At 43.8% G+C, this 20,704-nt stretch overlaps 1 protein-coding gene across 1 annotated transcript in view; it reads right to left on the reverse strand.

Annotated features, from left to right (window-relative positions):
* Positions 1-419: 419 nt before the first annotated feature.
* The window catches only part of LOC115461357 (latent-transforming growth factor beta-binding protein 2), a 67,847-nt gene continuing 47,562 nt past the window's right edge, over positions 420-20,704 (reverse strand). Inside the window, exons 8-9 of the mRNA XM_030191107.1 lie at positions 16,426-16,586; positions 420-1,851 (exon numbers count right to left, since the gene is read on the reverse strand). Of these exons, the coding sequence (XP_030046967.1) occupies positions 1,812-1,851; positions 16,426-16,586 (201 nt within the window). The 3' untranslated portion in view covers positions 420-1,811. The remainder of the gene's footprint in view (positions 1,852-16,425; positions 16,587-20,704) is intronic.

Below are 20,704 nucleotides of genomic sequence, written 5' to 3' on the forward strand. Positions count from 1 at the left end.
AGAAAACAGAGGGTCGTACATGACTACGTCACTGTGAGAAATCCCACCTAGACACAGTCCCCTTTGCAACCCATTGGATGATGGCACACGTATACAAGTACTGTCCCTCAGAGAACCCAAGCTACAGACAAGCAACTTCACTTTATAGTGACATCATTTAGCCATTCTCCTTTGAGTACCAGGTATCTCACACTCAGAGCAGATATTTCTGTACAGGTGAGGAACGGCTAAGTGCTCTAGGTTTGATTCTATGTATGAATGCGTATATGGTAAAAAGCATGAAAAGAAAAAAAAAAAATCAAAGGATAATTCTGCTTCCCCAAAGCAAAGTTTCAGCACATGCATACTGCAGACCTTGTTCCTAGGTTTTGAATAAATGTTTTCCTTCCCCTCCCCACAACCACAATAATGCTTCTAGATTAAGTATAAAACCTTTATTTAAAAATACATGTACTAAACACCATCTATTAAATACACTATTAAACTAGTTTTAAACCATTGTGCAAGTTTTTTTTTTTTTTCACCTTAACAAATCAAATACAGTTCTTTGGTCACATTTAAATAGCTTGGATGTCCATATACAGTAGATTCCGGTTAATTGGGACACTAGTTAAATCGGGGCAGCCACCTATTTGGTCCAAATCCAGGAGAACAAAAAACCTCATGTTTTAAGGTGGAAAAAAAAGCTTTTGCTTATTTGGGACATTGTGCCGTTTAATTGGGCCAGTAGCGTCCACATTTGTACTCTCTAGTCTGTTATTCTCCAGGCCAGTGCAAATTTTTCTGTCCTCCCTTCAGATATGCCCTACCCAAATCAGATATGGGGCGCTTGCTCTCACCAATACTCTTCCATGAACTGGACGTTACTCCCCGTATCCATCTCTGCAGTCAGCTGACAAGATGACATGCATAGAAAGAAAGGCCAACTGGTGTTCCCTTTTTACAACCCAAAACAACTACTTCCACCCCCCATAGTGTCACTTCCTTCTATACGGTCTAACTTCCATCCCACACAGTAATGTAACTGGAGTGGGCATGAACTCCAGTTACATTACTCTGCGATTCTAGGCAAGTTCAGTTTTTTGGGGCAGCTGCTTAATCAGGACAAAGTACTGTGCTTCCGATGTGTCCCAATTAACTGGAATGTAGTGTATACAGAAAATTATTTCTGTTTTCAGTGCAGAATTTCAAATATCCATGGCAAGAGTTCCCACAAAATTTAGGAAAACATAAGGCATAAAGGAGCCCTTTTACTAAATGTCTTAAGCACTTAATGTGCGGTTTATAACATGGAAACTGCTAGCGCACAACCAGGTTAAGGGGTTTTGTGGTAGTTTTGCAGTTAGCGTGTTAGGAGCATGTCATGGGTGGAGAATGGGTGTGGAAGGTGTTTTGTGGTTAGCACGCTGCAATTACTACATGCTAATTAGTATTTTTGCAGTTAGTCTGGGACCACTTACCGTCTCCTAAAGAGGATGCTCCATCCGTAAAGTACTGCATGGCAGCTAGAAATTATATGCAGTACCTTTAACAGCAAATGTTAGGAATGCCCCAATAGCTGTCACATTAAATATAGAGTTACTGAACTGTAAAGCCATGGCACAGTTAAATCCCATGTTAAGCCATGGCATGGTTTAGTAAAAGGCTCCAAAGTGTATAGAGTGATGTGAATGCATGGATTTTTTTTTCCTGAAGACTACCAGCCTGTGTAGACAGGTTCTGCATCAGGGTATGTCCCATATCCTCTGGGTGGTGATCCATCTTTAGACAGTAGTGGTGAGCGTACTGTAAGCATTCTGCTACATCGTTGCTTACATTTCAGAAATAGTAAAATTATAGCAAGAACTCCAACTGCAAAGAGAAAAGCAGGTCTCATGATAATAGAATTGTTGAAATATTTAATGCAAAAAAGATTTTTACTGTAGTGTTTTTAAAAGGACAAGAAAATCATGATTTTCCTGCTGTCCTCTGCTATGTCAAAGACCAACAGCCTCTTTCCAGTCTGCCCAGTTAATCCTGTCCATGCTGCTAAGGGCTTCTGTTTGTAGGTGTTTATGATGTAAATATTAGCCTTCATTCTTCAGTTCATTAGGGGTCCTTTGAATATAGTAAGAAATGGTGTTCTTGCATCCTGACACCTTTAGTGAATAATGTTTATTTAGATTAAAGGAATGTACAATGACCCAGAAGTTATTTAATCTCTTGCTAGAATCTATCTGAGAAAATGTTTTTAAAAATTTGTCATAGAAGAGATTTGGTTTCCATCATGTCTGGCTTAGAAGTGGGTGCAGGGTTCAATGGCCCGCTTGAGCTACCATGGAAATCTTCAGTATGAGGAAGGGAGAAGAAATCAAGGGGCCCACTTGGGCCACCAGGGACTGATGTTAACAAGGTCATCTGGGATGAAGTGCCCCACATGGCATCTATACGCAACAGTGGCACCCCACTGGCTCTCCAAATCTTTTTTTTATTTTAAGGATTATTATACAACAAACTTCCATATCTATGTCATAAACCAACATTTAGAATACTTATCACTAATGTAGTGTTATTAAGATTTTCTTTTCTCAATTATAATCTGTGTAGCATTTGTAGAAAACAACAAACCTTTGTCCACCTTTATGGCCCTTTTATTCCACATCTCCTGATTTACCCATTTTCAGGTGCACTTTTTCAGAGAGATTATAACACTGACCCTTCTTATATAACGGACCCCCAAATGACATGGAATGATCTCATCTTTCCTTGTAAGCATGTTTGTTCTCCCTCCTCCACAGAGTGCCACTAAGTCCAAGCTTGCCACAGATTACCACACACTTCCTGCTGCAGCACCCTAGATCAACCTCATTTATTGTCTTGTGATTTATTTTAAGTTTTTAGATGTTGGTGCGGTAATTGTATAAGGAGATACCTATGTAAGATGTCCAAAAATGCACAATTTTATGCTTACTTTATAAAAGGTGAATTTCCACAAGAAACCTCACCACGTGTGTAAGTATTAAACCACATGCAATCAATTATACTCGCACACTTTATTTTATATATAACTCTTTATGGGAATCTCAGAAGAGAGCAGGAGCTAATCTAGATTATAAATAGAAATTTCACAATTCTTCCACTCCCTGTATCATTACTAGTCCACTTGTATAATGTCCAAAATCCAATGCAAATGCCCACATACAAATTTACACTTGTAAGACCATAAGAACATAAGTGTTGCCATAGTGGGACATACCGAAGGTCCATCAAGCCCAGTATCCTGTTTCCAATAGTGAGCAATCCAGGTCACAAGTACCTGGGGAGATCCCAGAACAGTAAAATACATTTTATGCTGCTTATCCTAGAAATAAGCAGCAGATTTTCGCCATGTTCAACTTAATAATGGCTTATGGATTTTTCTTTTAGGAAATTATCCAAACATTTTTTAAACTGTGCTAAGTTGAGTGACGTCACGGAGGCGAATGGCTGCCTAAGCTTATAGCTCCCACACTGCCCTACCTTAACGCTGCCCAAATAGCACTATTTGAGGAATATTTTCAGCAAAACCCCATTGAAAGCTGTTCCGGACGAATTGCTGTTTAAATGAGTAAGTCATCAGCGTCGCAGCAAAGGGAAAGCGAGCGTACTTCGAAGCGCCAGACCGCGAGGAGCCTTTCGCGCCATACATCTCCCGCGATGTCGGACTCAGACTCAGCGGCCTCACATGCGGCGGCGCGCCATTCCGCCTCAAAAAAGAGTGCATCCACGGATCTGGCAAAATGTTTGGAGGAGATTCGCGCCAAAATAAAAGCAACGCGAGTGGAAATTTTGGAGCATATTGATGCAGTTAGTTTGGACTTGAGAGAGCTAGCAGGCCGCATAGAAACCTTGGAAGAGCGGTTAGACGACCAGGACGAACAGCATGGGGTGCTGAGCACACGTATTTCGCAGATGCGGGAACAATCAGAGGACTTTCAGTATAAACTGGATGACCTCGAGAACAGAGGCAGAAGGCACAATTTACGCTTTCGTGGAATACCTGAAAGTGGAGGCCTAGAGGACATCCCAGTGATGGTGAGGAACCTTTGTGAAAAAATCTTGGGTGAGGCCTGGGATCCGGCTGCAGCGGCCATTGATAGAGCGCATAGAGTGCAAGGTCAGTGAGTGGATAATAGACCGAGAGACATTCTTGTTCGCTTTTCATCATATGTGTTTAAGGAACTGCTTTTGCAGAAGGCTCGTAAGCTCCCAGACTTGGATTACAATGCAGCCCGGGTGTCTGTGTTCCAGGACCTCTCCGTGTTCACATTAACACAAAGGCGTGCCATGAGACCGGCGATTGAGGCTTTGAATAAAGAAAAAATTGCCTACAGATGGGCCTTTCCATTTGCCATCTGCTATGAACTTATGGGACAACAGTGTCGGAAGCGGAAAGTGGCTGATGTATGGAAGTCTTTGTATGAGGCTGGGCTGACCACGTCAGAGATGTTGCCTGCTGAGCTGGCTTCAACGACCAAAGCGCGCCTGCAGAAGTGGAAGAGGGTTCCACAGAAACAGAAGACACCTAAGGCTCAGATTTGAAGGCCCAAAGAGGACTTTACTGTTCTAACCATATCTGTATCTATATCAGAGATGAATGTTGACTAGCTGGATGAGCTGGGGAGATTGAGAGAAGTGTTCTGTTTTGCAAGTGGGTTAAGGTTGTAGTGGGCTGTTTAACTGGTTTAAAAGAAGGGGTAGGGATGGTGTGAAGTGTGGGGGGAGGAGTGGGTGGTGAGTTCGCTCCTTGAGTCACTTTCTTCCAGGTTCCCATGCAATGCCAGAAGGCATTGTCTGGTGGGTGGACATGGTAGGGAGGGAGGGGTTGAGAGGGAGGGGGGGAGGTAGTTGGGGAAGGGATGGGTATAGTTACAGGGGGCAAGGGAGAGTTAGGGAAAGCCTTACACCGTCCGTTAATAATTAGCGTCATTCAGAGATGCTTCAATGGTGGGTTATAAGTTTTTCACTTATAATATAAAGGGGTTGAATTCCCCTTATAAAAGACATGGACTAATGCGTGAATTGCGTCTGGCGCAGCCACAGGTGGTCTTTGTACAAGAAACTCACTTCTTAAAAAAGCATGAGAGGCTATTGACATCTAAACAATATCTGCATGTGGTCTTTGTACAAGAAACTCACTTCTTAAAAAAGCATGAGAGGCTATTGACATCTAAACAATATCTGCATGTGGTCTTTGTACAAGAAACTCACTTCTTAAAAAAGCATGAGAGGCTATTGACATCTAAACAATATCTGCATGTGGTCTTTGTACAAGAAACTCACTTCTTAAAAAAGCATGAGAGGCTATTGACATCTAAACAATATCCGCATGTGGTCTTTGTACAAGAAACTCACTTCTTAAAAAAGCATGAGAGGCTATTGACATCTAAACAATATCCGCATGTGGTCTTTGTACAAGAAACTCACTTCTTAAAAAAGCACGAGAGGCTATTGACATCTAAACAATATCCGCATGTGGTCTGCGCCTCGGACGTAAAAGGGGCTAAAAAAAGAGGGGTGGCTATCATGTTTCACAAAGATTTCAAATGCAGATTATGCATACAAAGAGAGATGGGGAGGGACGATTCCTTTTTTTACATGTGCTGTTGGAATATGAAGAATACACATTGGTTAATGTATATGCGCCAAATGAGAGGCAGGAACACTTTTTCAAGCGACTTCAAAGGGAACTCCAGGCCTTTGTCAGGGGTAAGGTTCTGGTGGCGGGAGATTTTAATGCCATTATACAACCTAGACTTGACAAGTCAGCCCTTCCTACTCCGACGGACTGCAGAATATCTTATGCTTTGAATAACTTTGTAGAGGGGATTGGCCTGTATGATGTGTGGAGAATGGGACACCCTAGGGGGCCAGATTACACTTTCTACTCCCAGGTACACCTCACTTACTCCCGCCTAGACTATATTTTTCTTGATAAAACTTTGTCCGAAGGGGGAAAGGAATCCTCTATAGGCAATATTTCCATATCGGATCATGCCTCGGTTTGGACTATCATCCCTTCTCTTAAGGAGGAGGTGAGGGACAAACGGTGGACGTTTAACAACAATCTGTTACAGGATATGGATACAGTAGCTAGTTTTAAACCAGTTCTGAAGGAGTACTTTGACATCAATATGGACTCGGGACCGACATTGGGTATGGTGTGGGACGCATTCAAGGCAGTCTCAAGAGGGCACTTTATTAAATGTGCTAGTCAAAAGGCCCGAGTCCATAGAGTACGTCTAGCCCAGTGTATGGAAAGATTGGCTGTCCTGGAAGACAGATACAGGGCCTCTGGCTCTGTATCTGACTATCGCAAATTGCAGGTGGTGAGACTGGAAATTGCAGGGTTGCATGAGGAGAGTTTAAAATATGTGAATGAGAGAATGAAACAGGTACATTACGCTTGCACCAATAAGCCGGGAAGATTGTTAGCTGCTAAATTAAGAAAGATGAGAGCGAATAGGCATATCCTGGGGGTAAGGGATGTCAAGGGAGAAATGCTGCATAAGTCAGCTCAGATAAGGGACCGTTTTGCCCAATATTATGAGAACCTATATACAGAGGATGCTACTGTACAGACGGGGGGAAGAGATGAGTATTTGGCTGCTAGGGAGCTGCCGGCCCTTTCTGAATTCCAAAAAAGAGAGCTGGAGGAACCGGTGAGGGTGGAGGAGGTTATAGGGGTAGTAAAAGCCTTGCCCATGGTGAAGGTGCCAGGGTTAGATGGCTTTACTAATGAGTTTTATAAGACATATGTGGTAGAGCTGGCACCCTACCTGACAATGATAATCAATGCTGTGAGGAAAGGGGCTCCTCTCCCTAAGACAATGATGGAGGCTTGGGTGGCGGTTATACCAAAGCCAGGCAAGGACAAAACTGAATGTGCTTCTTACCGCCCCATCTCGATTCTCAACACAGATGTCAAAATTTTGGCAAAGGTGTTGGCTGACCGTTTGGGAGAGGTGCTTCCTAATCTAATTCACCCAGACCAAGTGGGCTTTATAGCAAAAAGACAGGCCATGGATAACATACGTAGAACAGTGGATCTCCTCTATGCTGCTCAGATAAAAGCCAGGCCCATGGTGTTACTCGGGTTGGATGCGGAAAAAGCGTTCGACCGAGTGCACTGGGGATATTTGGACAAGGTTCTACGTAGAGTAGGGATTGGACAACTCCTCGCCGCAAGCTTGTGTGAGAGTCAACGGGGGGAATTCAGAGACATTTGTGTTGGGTCGAGGAACTCGACAGGGCTGCCCGTTGTCCCCCTTACTGTTCGCTCTAGCAATGGAACCCTTAGCGGCAGCTATCAGAGAGAATGATGATATAGCTGGAATACAAGTGGGGGAACGGGAATATAAAATAGCATTATTCGCAGATGATGTGCTGTTGTCTCTGGCAAACCCGCTGATCTCGTTACCCAATCTAGTGAGGGTGATAGAGGACTACACCCAGATATCGGGCTACAAATTAAATGCGAGTAAATCTCTTGGCCTGGCAGTGGGATTACCTCAGGGTGTGATGGAGACATTAAGGACATCTTTTGCTTTTAAGTGGGCTGCTCATGAATTAACCTATCTTGGAGTCAGGATACGTAGGGATTTATCTGAGCTGTTCATAGCTAATTACCCGAGACTTAAAAAGGAGGTGCGAGAGGACCTGAATAAGTGGTCATCCATAGGGTTATCCTGGTTTGGGAGGATGGCGACGATCAAAATGAATATACTACCCCGTCTCTTATATTTGTTTTAGGTCCTTCCCCTGAGGTTCTCTCGCACCTTCTTGTCAGGACTACAGGATGTATTGATACGATATGTGTGGAATCAGAGGAGGCCAAGGCTGCCGCATGCCTTTCTTTACAAAAATCGACGAGAGGGAGGACTGGGAGTGCCGAATCTGTTCTGGTACTACTGTGCAGCGCAAGCTAGAGCTGCGATAGACTGGTTTAGGAAGGACGAAAGTAAATTGTGGGTAGACATTGAACAATCCCTGGTGGGCACTCGGAAGTTGGGACACATAATGTGGTTTGCTAGTAAATATAGAGGACGAGTGGATAGGTTTCCCCTACTATACAGACCATCTTTTATTATTGGGACCTTATGTTTGCAGAGCATCAACCACCGGTGTCAGGCTTAGCCCCAATAGTGGATAACCCTATGTTCGAACCTGGTATAGGAAATACTACATTTAGCAGATGGGCAGACTCAGGTCTGGACATGTTGGGACAGGTGCATGTGGGTGATAACATGGTAACTTTTGAGAAGTTGATGGAAGATTTTGGGCTTCGGCCTGACGATCGTTATGCATACTTACAGTTACAACATTTCATTTTAAGATAAGTCTATAAAGGATGTAGGCTGCGGGACACACACCCTATGGAAGAGCTATGTGTTAATTGGAACATAACGAGGGGCATGTTATCCCACTTGTATGCCTACCAGGTGACAACAGTTAAACAATATGTATTGCATAGGAAACGGTGGGAACAGGAATTACATTTTACTCTACCAGAGGCAGCATGGCTGGCGTTGGAAAAAAAGATTTTGAGATCTTCCATAGCAGTGACAATGCAGGAAAATGCTATCAAAGTCTTTTATAGATGGTATTTAACGCCAGTCCGATTACACCATATGTTTACCCATGTGCCCAAAGATTGCTGGCGAAAATGTGGGGGAGTGGGGACCATGAGTCATATTTGGTGGTTATGTCCTAAAGCTCAGGCTTATTGGAAAGGAGTGAAGTCGCGCCTGCAGGTTTGGGTGGGTAAATCTGTGCAGTGGCATCCTTTAATTTTCCTACTTGGGCAGCGGCCTGAGGGTTTTACACTGGATCAGTGGCTTCTGACGAGAGGAGCCTTGCATGCAGCGCGTACAAACTTAGCACAGAGTTGGAAGTCGCCCAAAGTTCCCTCAATGGTACATTGGATCACTAAGGTGCGTTACATATGTGAAATGGAGAGACTAACTGCAGTAAGAAGAAAAACTATGCCCGCATGGGAAAGGGTTTGGGGACCCTTTCTACAAAAATGCTCTGGCTAACTGGGCTATATACGGGAAGTTGGGGAAGGTGTAGGGAGGGGGGGAGAGGGGAGAGAGGATATGGGAAGGGGGGATTTACAGTATTGAAATGTTAAAAACAAAAAAAATCTGAAGTTCAGTATACATCTGTTCTAGCATTGTTATTTCAAAGATACATGTTTTTGCAAAATACTCCTTGAGGGTATCTGTGGAACTGTACTTTAATGTTTTGACTTGAGGAGACGTTGTACTTAACAATGCATAATAAAGACTTCTGCAAATTAAAAAAAACAACTGTGCTAATAAGTTAACTGCTTTTACTACATTCACTGGCAATGAATTCCAGAGTTTAATTACACGTTGAGTGAAGAAATACTCTCTCTGATTTGTTTTTAACTTTACTAACAGCTTCATTGCATGCCCCACAGTTCTAGTATTTTTGGAAAGAGTAAACAAGAATTTATGTCCACCCATTCCACTCCACTCGTTATTTTATAGACCTCTATCATATCTCCCCTCAGCTGTTTCTTCTCCAAGCTGAAGAGCCCTAGCCACTTTAGCCTTTCCTCATAGGGAAGTTGTCTATCCACTTTATCATTTTCATTGCCCTTCTCTGTACCTTTTTTGAGATGCGGTGACCAGAACTACACACAGTATTTGAGATGCAGTCACACTATGGAACGGTACAAAGGCATAACAACATTCTCATTTTTGCTTTCCATTTCTTTCCTAATACCACCTAACATGCTATTTGCTTTCTTAGTTGCTGCTGCACACTGAACAGAGGGTTTCAAAGTATCATCAACGATGATACCTAGATCCTTTTCCTGGTTGGTGACTCCTAATCTCAGCCGAAATCCAGGCCAAAGTATCAGCCTGCCTGTCTGACATTACTGCATGGATGTCTCGCCGCCATCTGAAACTAAACATGACCAAGACTGAACTTCTTATCTTTCCCCCTAAACCAACCTCTCCTCCTCCCCCATTCTCTCTCCCGTCTCATCAGCTCGTAACCTTGGGGTCATCTTCGACTCCTCCCTCTCCTTCTCTGCACATATTCAGCAGACTGCTAAAACCTGTCGTTTCTTTCTCTATAATATCACCAAAATTCACCCTTTCCTTTCTGAGCACACACCACCAGAACCCTCATCCACACTCTTATCACCTCTCGCAACTTGCTTCTCAGAGGTCTCCCACTTAGCCATCTCGCTCTTCAATCTGTTCAAAATTCTGCTGCACGACTAATGTTCTGCCAATGTCGCTATGCTCATATTAGCCCTCTCCTCAAATCATTTCATTGGCTTCCTATCAGTTTCCACATACAGTTCAAACTCCTCTTATTGACCTATAAGTGCATTCACTCTGCAGCTCCTCAGTACCTCTCCACTCTCATCTCTCCCTACATTCCTCCCCGGGAACTCCGTTCACTGGGTAAATCTCTCTTATCTGCACCCTTCTCCTCCACCGCTAACTCCAGACTCCGTTCCTTTTATCTTGCTGCACCATATGCCTGGAACAGACTTTCTGAGCCGGTACGTCAAGCTCCATCTCTGGCCGACTTCAAATCTAAGCTAAAAGCCCACCTTTTTGATGCTGCTTTCAACTCCTAACCCTTATACACTTGTTCAGAACCCTTATTTTATCATACACACTTTAATATTCCCTTATCTCTTGTTTGTCCTAATTAGATTGTAAGCTCTGTAGGGCAGGGACTGTGTCTTCATGTCCAAGTGTATAGCGCTGCGTACATCTAGTGGCGCTATAGAAATCATAAGTAGTAGTAGTCATCAGCATAAAGATGATACTGAAAACCATGGGATGAGATCAGAGTACCAAGGGAAGAATTATAGATGGAGAAAAGAAGAGGTCCCAGGACAGATCCCTGAAGTACACCAACTGGCAGTGGGATAGAAGTAGAGGAGGATCCACTAGGGTATACACTAAAGGTAAGCTGGGAGAGATAAGAGGAAAACCAGGAAAGAACAGAGCCCTGAAATCCAAGTGAGGACAGCATATCATGGAGTAGGCTGTGATCAACAGTGTTAAAAGCAGCAGATAGATCAAGAAGGATGAGGATAGAATAGAAACCTTTGGATCTGGCCAGGAACAGATCATTGGAGACCTTAGCATGCGCTGTTTCAGTTGAATGAAGGAGGCAAAATCCAGATTGTAGTGGATCAAGAATAGCTTGAGATGAAAGAAAGTCAAGGCAACAGCGGTAAACAGCATATTCAAGTATCTTGGATAGGAAAGGGAGGAGGGAGATGGGGCGATAGTTGGAAGGACAGGTAGGGTCCAATGAAGGTTTTTTTTAAGGAGTGGTGTGACTACGGCATGTTTGAAGGTATCAGGAACAGTCGCAGTGGACAGTGAAAGATTGAGGATATGACAGATAAAAGGGATGACAGTAGGAGAGATAGTGTTAAGTAGATGGGTGGGAATAGGATCAGAGAAACAGGTAGTTAATTTCAAGGAGGAAAGAAGATGTGTAGTTCCTCTTCAGTGATTTGAGAAAAGGAAGAAAAGGAGGCAGGGGTTGGAGGGTTGAGAGAATGAACTAAGGGAAGGAGACGTGGAGGTGACCTGGTTGAGAATTCAACTTTAATCTTGTGAACCTTATCATGAAAGTACTCAGCCAGAGTCTGAGGAGAAAGTGAAGGGGGAGTTGGAGGTGGAGGCACTTTGAGGAGAGAGTTCAGTGTGGCAAAGATACATCGAGGGTTTGAGCCAAGAGAATTTGTCAACTGGATGTAATAGTCCTGTTTGGCAAGTAAAAGAGCAAAATGGAAGGAAGTCAGCATGGGATTTCAGACAAAGGCGTTCGGCAGAGCAGGCCCAGGAATGTAGGTAGCGGATTCTAGAGGGGTTTGGTACATTTTACAGAACGGGGAATGGGAGGAGCGAGATATCCACCGCAGAGGAGAGAATAGTATTATAGGAAGAAACAGCCTCATTGACAGACTTGGATAACATAGTGGTAGAGAAGAGATTTGAAACACTGGAGGACAGAGTAGAAGGGTCAATAGCCTGAAGATTCCTAAATGTATTGGTTAAGATTGGACGGGACTGGGGAGGAGGGTGTTTAAGTGTGAAAGTTATCAGATAATGGTCAGAGAGGGGAAGAGTTGAGGCACAGAAACTGGAGAGTGAGCAATTTGAAGAGAATAAGATCAAGACAGTGGCCGTTCTGGTGAGTGGGGGCAGTGGAGCACAGCTGAAGGTTGAAAGAGGATGTTAAAGCAAGAAACTGAGAAGCATAAGAGTCAGAGGGAGCATGAATGTTAAAATCCTCAAGAATGAGGGAAGGAGATGAAGGTTCAAGAAAGAAGGAAAGCCAGGCATCAAAGTCAGTGAGAAAGGAAGAAAGGGACTTATCAGGGGGGTCGATAAATGACTGCTACTCGGAGAGGCAGAGGAGCAAATAGACGGATGGAGTGGACTTCAAAGGAAGAAAAAGTGAGACTGAGGTGGAAGAAGAGGTTGAAATCTACAAGAGGGTGAAAGTAGTAGCCCGACACCACCTCCACGGCCAACCGGGCGAGGAGTATGGGAGAAAAGATAACCTCCATAGCATAGGGCCGCAACTGAAGCAGAGTCTTCATGGTAAAGCCAAGTTTCAGTTAGGGCAAGCAGATGAAGAATACGAGAGATAAAGAGGTCATGGATGTAGGAAAGTTTCTTTCAGACAGAGCGGGTATTCCACAGAGCACAAGAGAAAGGCGGGAAGGAGAGGAACAGAAATTAGATTGGAGATATCACGGTGTGACCTGCACAAATACTACTACTAATCACTTCTATAGTGCTACAAGGCTGAGAGCTGATGTGGAGGACCAGGATTGGGATTAATCCTGGTCAGGATGAACAGATGCGTGTAGAAATGTTAAAGGAAATTAGGGACGCTAACAAACTGGGCAACACAATAATAATGGGTGATTTCAATTACCTCAATATTGATTGGGTAAATGTATCATCGGGGCACGCTAGGGAGGTAAAATTCCCTGACAAAATCAAGGACTGCTTTATGGAGCAGCTGGTACAGGAGCCGACAAGAGAAGGAAAAATTCTAGACCTAGTCCTTAATGGAGCGCATGATCTAGTGCGGGAGGTAATGGTGCTGGGGCCGCTTGATAACAGTGATCATTATATGATCAGATTTGGTATTAGCTTTGAGTAAGTATACGCAGGAAATCCAATGTGTTAGCATTTAACTTTCAAAAAGGAGACTATGATAAAATGAGAAGAAAGGTGGAAAAAAACAACAACAACTTGGATAAGCGGCTGTGAGGGTCAAAAATTTACATCAGGCGTGGATGCTGTTCAAAACTACCATCCTGGAAGCCCAGGCCAAATATGTTCCACGTATTAAAAAAGGAGGAAGGAAGACCAAACGACAGATGGCATGGTTAAAAAGTGGTTAGAGCTAAAAGAAAATCCTTCGGAAAATGGAAGGAACAGACTGAAAATAATAAGAAACAGCTTAAGGAATGGCATGTCAAATGCAAAGCATAGATAAGGAAGGCAAATAGGGACTTAAAAAAAAAAAAAAAAAAAAAAAGATTGCGTTGGAGGCAAAAACACATAGTAAAAACTTTTTTTTTTTTTTAGGTATATTAAAAGCAGGAAGCTGGCAAAAGAATTAGTTGGACCGCTAGATGACCGAGGGGTAAAAGGGGCGATCAGGGAAGACAAAGCCATAGCGGAGAGATAAAATGAATTCTTTGCTTCGATTTTCACCGAGGAAGATTTAGGAGAGATAGTGGTGCCAGAAATGGTATTCAAAGCTGACGAGTCAGAAAAACTGAATGAAATCTCTATAAACCTGGAGGATGTAACGAGTCAATTTGACAAACTGAAGAGTAGCAAATCTCTTGGACCGGATGGTATCAATCCCAGAGTACTGATAGAATTGAAAAATGAACTGGCAGAACTACTGTTAGTAATATGTAATTTATCTTTAAAATCGAGTGTGGTACCGGAAGATTGGAGGGTGGCCGATGTAACGCCAATTTTTTAAAAAGGTTCAGAGGAGATCCAGGAAATTATAGAGCGGTGAGTCTGACATCAGTGCCGGGCAAAATGGTAGAGACTATTATAAAGAACAAATTACAGAGCATATCAAAAGCATGGATTAATTAGACAAAGCCCAACATAGATTTAGAGAAGGGAAATCTTGCCTCACACCAATCTACTACATTTCTTTGAAGGGGTGAACAAACAGTGAGCCGTTTGATATTGTGTATCTGGATTTTCAGAAGGCGTTTGACAAAGTACCTCATGAAGACTCCAGAGGAAATTGAAGAGTCATGAGATAGGAAGTAGTGTCCTATTGTGGATTAAAAACTGGTTAAAAGTGAGTAGTAAGTATTCTCAATGGAGAAAGGTAGTTAGTGGGGTTCCCCAGGAGTCTGTGCTGGGACCTTGCTAGAGATGGGTTAACTATTGAGGTAATTAAATTTGCTAACGACACAAAGTTATTCAAAGTTGTTAAATAGCGGGAGGAATTGTGAAAATTACAAGAGGACCTTACGAGACTGGGCGTCTAAATGGCATATGACGTTTAATGTGAGCATGTGCTAGTGGTGAACTCGCTTTAAATATATATTGAAGTCAGACCATCCTTTGTGGTAAGAAGTTGGAAGTCTGGATATCTGTCAACAAGGGGAGGGGGGTAGGTGGGGGGGGGGAGGGAAGGATTTCACTGTTTGTTTTACTGTTCTAATTTTTGGTAACATTCTGTTCCTTACTAAATTTTGAGAGTGGTGGAAGTTTGATATGGGTTGGGGAACATATGAGTTCAAAGTAGACTGTTTTAGAATGCTGGCAGGGGGGGGGAGGGGGGTGTTATACTAAAACATCGATAATTGTTATCTGTATATCATCATCAATAAGAACTGTTGAAACATGAATATAAAGCATAGTTGGGGGGGGGGGGGGGGTAAAAATGTTAAAAGTTTGATGACTGTAAGCAGTGGTGTATATTTGTTGTGTTACTACCGTGAGTGTTGCAATATTGTACTGAAATCGTTGTGCTGAGGTGGATTTGTAATTTTTGATTCATCAATAAAAAACCGTTGAAACATAATGTGAGCACGTGCAATGTGATGCATGTGGGAAACAGGAACCCAATTATAGCTACGTAATAACAAGGTTCCACTCTAGGAGTCACCAACCAAGAAAGGGATCTCAAGTGTCGTTGTTGATGATACGTTGAAACCTTCTGCTCAGTGTGCTGCGGTAGCTAAGAAGCAAATAGAAAGTTAGGTATTATAGAAAAGAAATGGAAAACAAAAATGAGGACGTTAGAATGCCTTTGTATCACTCCACGGTGTGACCGCACCTCGAATATTAATGTTCAATTCTGTCGCCGTATCTCAAAAAGATATAGTGGAATTAGAAAAGGTGCAGAGAAGGGCGACGAAAATGATAAAGGGGATGGGACAACTTCCCTATGAGGAAAGGCTAAAGTGGCTAGGGCTCTTCAGCTTGGAGAAAAGACGGGTGAGGGAAATATGATAGAGGTCTATAAAATAAAGAGTGGAGTGGAACGGGCAGACGTGAAGCATCTGTTTACTCTTTCCAAAAATACTAGTACTAGGGGGCACTTGATGAAGCTACAAAGTAGTAAATTTAAAACGAATTGGAGAAAATGTTTCTTCACTCAACATGTAATTAAACTGTGGAATTCATTGCTAGTGAATGTGGTAAAGGCGGTTAGCTTAAAGGGGTTTAAAAAAAAGGTTTGGATGGCTTCCTAAAAGTCCATAGACCATTATTAAAATGGCTTGGGGAAACTCCACTGCTTATTCTGTGATAAGCAGCATAAAATGTTTTGTACTTTTTTGGATCTTGCCAGGTATTTGTGACCTGGATTGGCCACTGTTGGAAACAGGATGCTGGGCTTGATGGACCTTTGGTCCCAGTATTGCAATACTTATGTAAAACAGTATCATAACTCAAGACAGCTTGGGACAAGTACATAGGATCTCTAAGGGAGTGATAGGGAGAGTAGATGATGGATGGGCAGACTGGATTGGCTAAACGATCTTTATCTGTCTGCATTTTATTCCATTAGTGCACACTAAGCTTTAGTGAAAGGGCCCCTAGATCTCTCGATTCCCCACCATTTCCCTTTTCCCTCTGTACACCATCATGGCAGGTCAGCTCCCTTCCCCATTAACTAAGGTTTAATGTTGCTTTGCATCATATCTTAATGTCCATAGTTTATCATAATTTCAACTGACCGATAAAGTCTCGAGGTAAAGGGTAAGTATCCCCCCTCTAACCCATTATATCTAAATTACTGGACACCTTTCTAATCTCATCTAGATATATTTATCCAGTGTTACATGCACCACTAATTCTATTTTATTAAAGAAAGGTTTCAGATTACTTACTTAGGAAGAGAATCCCAAAGAACAATGGTAAGCGCTGAGAATTCACAAGTATTTCCTGCTTTGCGGAAAAAAGGGTTTCCATGCAATATCGCGGCTCAGTGCTACCAGCAGGGCAGAACGCATCCTGGGGACATTCTACTGGGTATATGTCAGGGCTCTAGGGAAGAAGAAATGCAAGCCAGTTTTATCCAGTAATGCTTCAAAATCTACCAATGCTAGAATCTGAGTACAGAAGCAACAGCTGAAGACCCAGGAAGGGTTTTCAAAAACAACATACAAATCCTTAGGAAATATAAATAAATGCAAAAGGAAACCAAACACATTTATAATAAAAATAAACCCAGCCATAATAAAAACAGCACCCAGCCTCTCACCTCAAGAAACAGATCAGTTGGTGTTTTAAGACTTGATAGAGAATGGGGAGGACCAACGTCATTAAATCTGGCTAGTGCTGCTTTAAAGTAAAGAAACTCTAACAGTTTCTTTATCTTAATCATATATATATTATCATGTATTTTGTTGTGGAGATATAAAAAAAAAAATCATCACTGTGGCACCTGCAGATGTTTTTGATACTGAACCCCCCCCCCCCCCCCCCCCCCCCCACCCCCGCACAGCTGGCATTCTGGTTTCAGTAGATTAATAATGGTGGAAGGAGAACGCTTTTCTGTAACTCTAAAATTATCTTCTTAATGAAATTTGAAAACAAAGTTTCACAGTCCAGTCCCTACTCCTCCTCCCCTCCCCCCCCCCCCCAAAAAAAAAGAAAGGAAAATGGAAATGAAAAGGCTGGGTCTGGCACCTACAGAACCCCTGGCACATCTTAAAAATTGGTATACTGTTCCGAAAACCATGACTAGAGCCCTACGACTATTAATCATTTCTACAGCACTACTAGATGAACACAGCGCTGTACACATTATATGGCAAATACTTCTCTTTCCCTAGAGCTCACAATCATAGTTATTGTATCTGGGGCCAGCTACAGGGTCTCCCCCCATTCCAGCCTCATGCCCCCCCCAACCCTGGTGGCCAGTTGTGCCTGTGTTTTGGTCACTACTCCTGCTTCCTGAACCCCTGTCCTTCAGTTTTCCAGGCCGCTGGCAGCATCAGTGAGGTAAGCATAGGCAGGCTGCTGCAACAGAGGGAGAGCTTCTGGGGACGCTGAAGGCATTGTGCTTACTTTACCGACACTGCCAGCGGCTTGGAAAATTGAAGAACGCCAGCGTTGCTGGGAGTGAATAGAAGAGAAGTAACCAAGGAGGTTAGCTTGAGTACAATAGATAGCATGATGGCTGAAGCCCATGAGGTTGATCTCCCTTTCCCTCTCCTCCGCGCAGCTATCATTGCCATTCACCCAAAACAAAGCAAGCAAACCTATGAGCTGCTCTGTTCACATTGTCTTTCTTTATTGTTGGAGGCATGCCAGCTTGTCCAGCATATGGCTGTACAAAAAGGAAGTACTGGTTTCATCCGTTATGACATTTGGAGGGTTAAGTGACTTGCCCAAGGCCACAAGAAACTGCTATGGGAATTGAACCCAGGTTGCCAGGATCAAAGCCCGCTGGACTAACCATTAGGCCACTCCTCCACTCCCAAAATATGTTACAGTCTCTATATAACCTGATTTAACAGTTACCAAATTATCCAAATTCCAGGATGGAGACTTTGGTCTGTGCCAGCTTTGAACTTGCATCCCAGAGCAGTGTGGCATTTGCAGTCCCTGATTCTACCCACTGAACAAATGCTGAACATCCCATAATGCATCAGGATGAGTTGGTAGTAATTCTAGACTGGTCTGGTGTTTACTGGCAGCTCCGAGCTAATGTCAATATATGAATGTTCACTCAGGCCCCGAAGATCAAGTCCCCAAGCTGCTCCAAAACAGCGCCCTAAAAATAGCATGGAGAATTAACTCCCCAATGATCAGTGCTAACAACATGCAAATTTAGGTGCGTTACTAGCGTTCATCATCGGGGGAAAGTGCAGAAGGACTGTGCCTAGAATTCGCTCAGGCACAATCCTCCCGCACCTTGATTGACAGGTTTGGGCTGTTAAAAGCCAGACCTGTCAAATATTCAGTTGAGATCTGTGGAACCACCCCCCCCCCCCCCCCCACAGAGGCAAGGCCCTGGTGGCCTAGTGCTCCTCCCCAAGCTCTCACCCCCCCCCTGGACAGTGACATGGAAGGCTAGAGGTCTGGTGGACCTCTAGACCCCCTATCCCCCTCCCGACACAAAAGGTAAGTCCCTGGTGGCCCAGTGAGCTACATACCCCCACTCCACCCACTCTGGTTGTCTAGCGGCCCCCTCATCCCCCCGTACCTTGTAGTAGTAGAGGAGGGAATAGAACTCCCTCCTTCTTCCAGTGCCACCCTGCCCTGCTACTCCCTCCTCTGCTACTACAAGGTACAGGGGGTGAGGGGGGGCGCTAGACTATCAGTGAAGATGGGCCACCAGGGAGTTATTTTTTGTGTTTGGGGTGGGGTTAGGGGGCCTAGAGGTCCACTGGACCTCCAGCCCCCACTATGCCCTCATGTGGGGGGGCAGGGGGGGACTTGGGGAGTACTAGGCTACAGGGACTCAGCTGTTAGGGGGTTCACTGGACCCCCAGGACTGGTGACAGCCCGGGCTGCCTGGCATGGACTGAGGGAGGGAGGGAGGAAGAGCCTTAACTGCCAGCTCCAAGCTGGAGTAGGGTTAAGGTTCTGTCTGGCCTGTATGATCAGAACTCTGTGGTATTCTCTGCACGCTTGCGCCAGACCCCATCCAATCATCTGCACTGGATAAATGTGGGTGCTAGTAGCCTCTAGAACCCGTATTTACTTTCAATTATTGGATCCTCAGTACCCCTACTAAATGTTCTTCACAGAAACTGAGACAAGAGATTCGCCTCGATGTTAGTACTGCTTGACTTCTCAGGAGCTTTTGACACTGTGGATCATGATATCATGCTAGCATGACTGACAGAAACAGGTATCAATGGAACAGTACTTGCTTGGTTCAGATCCTATCTATCAGACAGGCAACAATCCATAATGTTTGGCATCACCATGGACACTGATCTGCGGGGTACCACAAGGATCGATACTGTCACCTATTCAGTTCAATATCTACCTCAAGCTACTAGCTGAGCTGATTCGGACACTGGACACACAGTTTTACATCTATGCGGATGATGTGCAGCTACTCATACCCATTGAACCTGACTTACCTACAGCCTTGAATAAACTGAGTACCTAACATCAATTCAAGATTAGGCTAAACACAACAAACTCTGCTTGAACCCAAGTAAAACCGAGCTTCTCTGGGTCCCCTAACACAAGTGGATACATACCTGACATCAAAATACCTTTTGGAAGTACGAACTCCCCCCTCAAATCACAAGTCAGGAACCTTGGAATACAGTTAGATTCAACACTTACTCTGACTCCTTAAATCCAACCAACCTTCAAGAGCTGCTTCTACTATTTGCGACAACTATGCTGCCTCTCTCCTTACATCGAGAAGGTAAATCTTATCCCAATTGTACATGCCATGACAACATCAAGACTGGATTACTGTAATGCACTATACAATGGTCTGATTACAAAGGGCCTGCACCAACTCCAGTTGATTCAGAATGCAGCAGCAAAACTCAAAGAAGGTTGCAAGCGCCGTGACCATATCACACCATTTTTGCAAAACGTTCACTGGCTACCAGTACAATACAAAAATGCTGGCACCATCTGCTACAAAATATTTGTGGACACTTTTGTGCTGCCTCTTTTCACCCATACCTCCAAAAGGGCTTTGAAACAGTGATGTAACCAGTCAGTGAATTTTGGGTGGGTATGAAGTTCTGTCTGCCTCAACCCCCCCCACCCCCCCACCAACCTCAAACTATAAATACCTGAGTTGGCAGGGATCCCCAAGTCCCCCAGTTGAAGACCTGTTCCTGGTCAGAACTCTCAAGCTGGGTAGCCAGTGGCAGTGTCCATGAGCTGCCACTGGCCTGCCGTACAAACTCAGTTTTCATGCATGCATGAAAGGTGGTGGCAGTAGCTCATGGAGGAAGAGTTGTGGCCAGCAACAGGTCTTCAACTGGGGGGGGCCACAGCAAGGGTGCATCAATTTTGGGTGGGCCTGAGCCCAAACCTGGTGGGCCTTTGTGCACCAGGACCTACCCATGCCTATGCCATCACTTTGGAATGTACCAATATAAGAGACAACACTATAATAAAGTATTATTGCACTGAATTCCCTTTGTCATTTCTCAGCAGGAGTGTCTACTCTT

This window comes from Microcaecilia unicolor, chromosome 2 (assembly GCF_901765095.1).
Source record: "Microcaecilia unicolor chromosome 2, aMicUni1.1, whole genome shotgun sequence".
In the NCBI taxonomy this organism is placed as follows: Eukaryota; Metazoa; Chordata; class Amphibia; order Gymnophiona; family Siphonopidae; genus Microcaecilia; species Microcaecilia unicolor.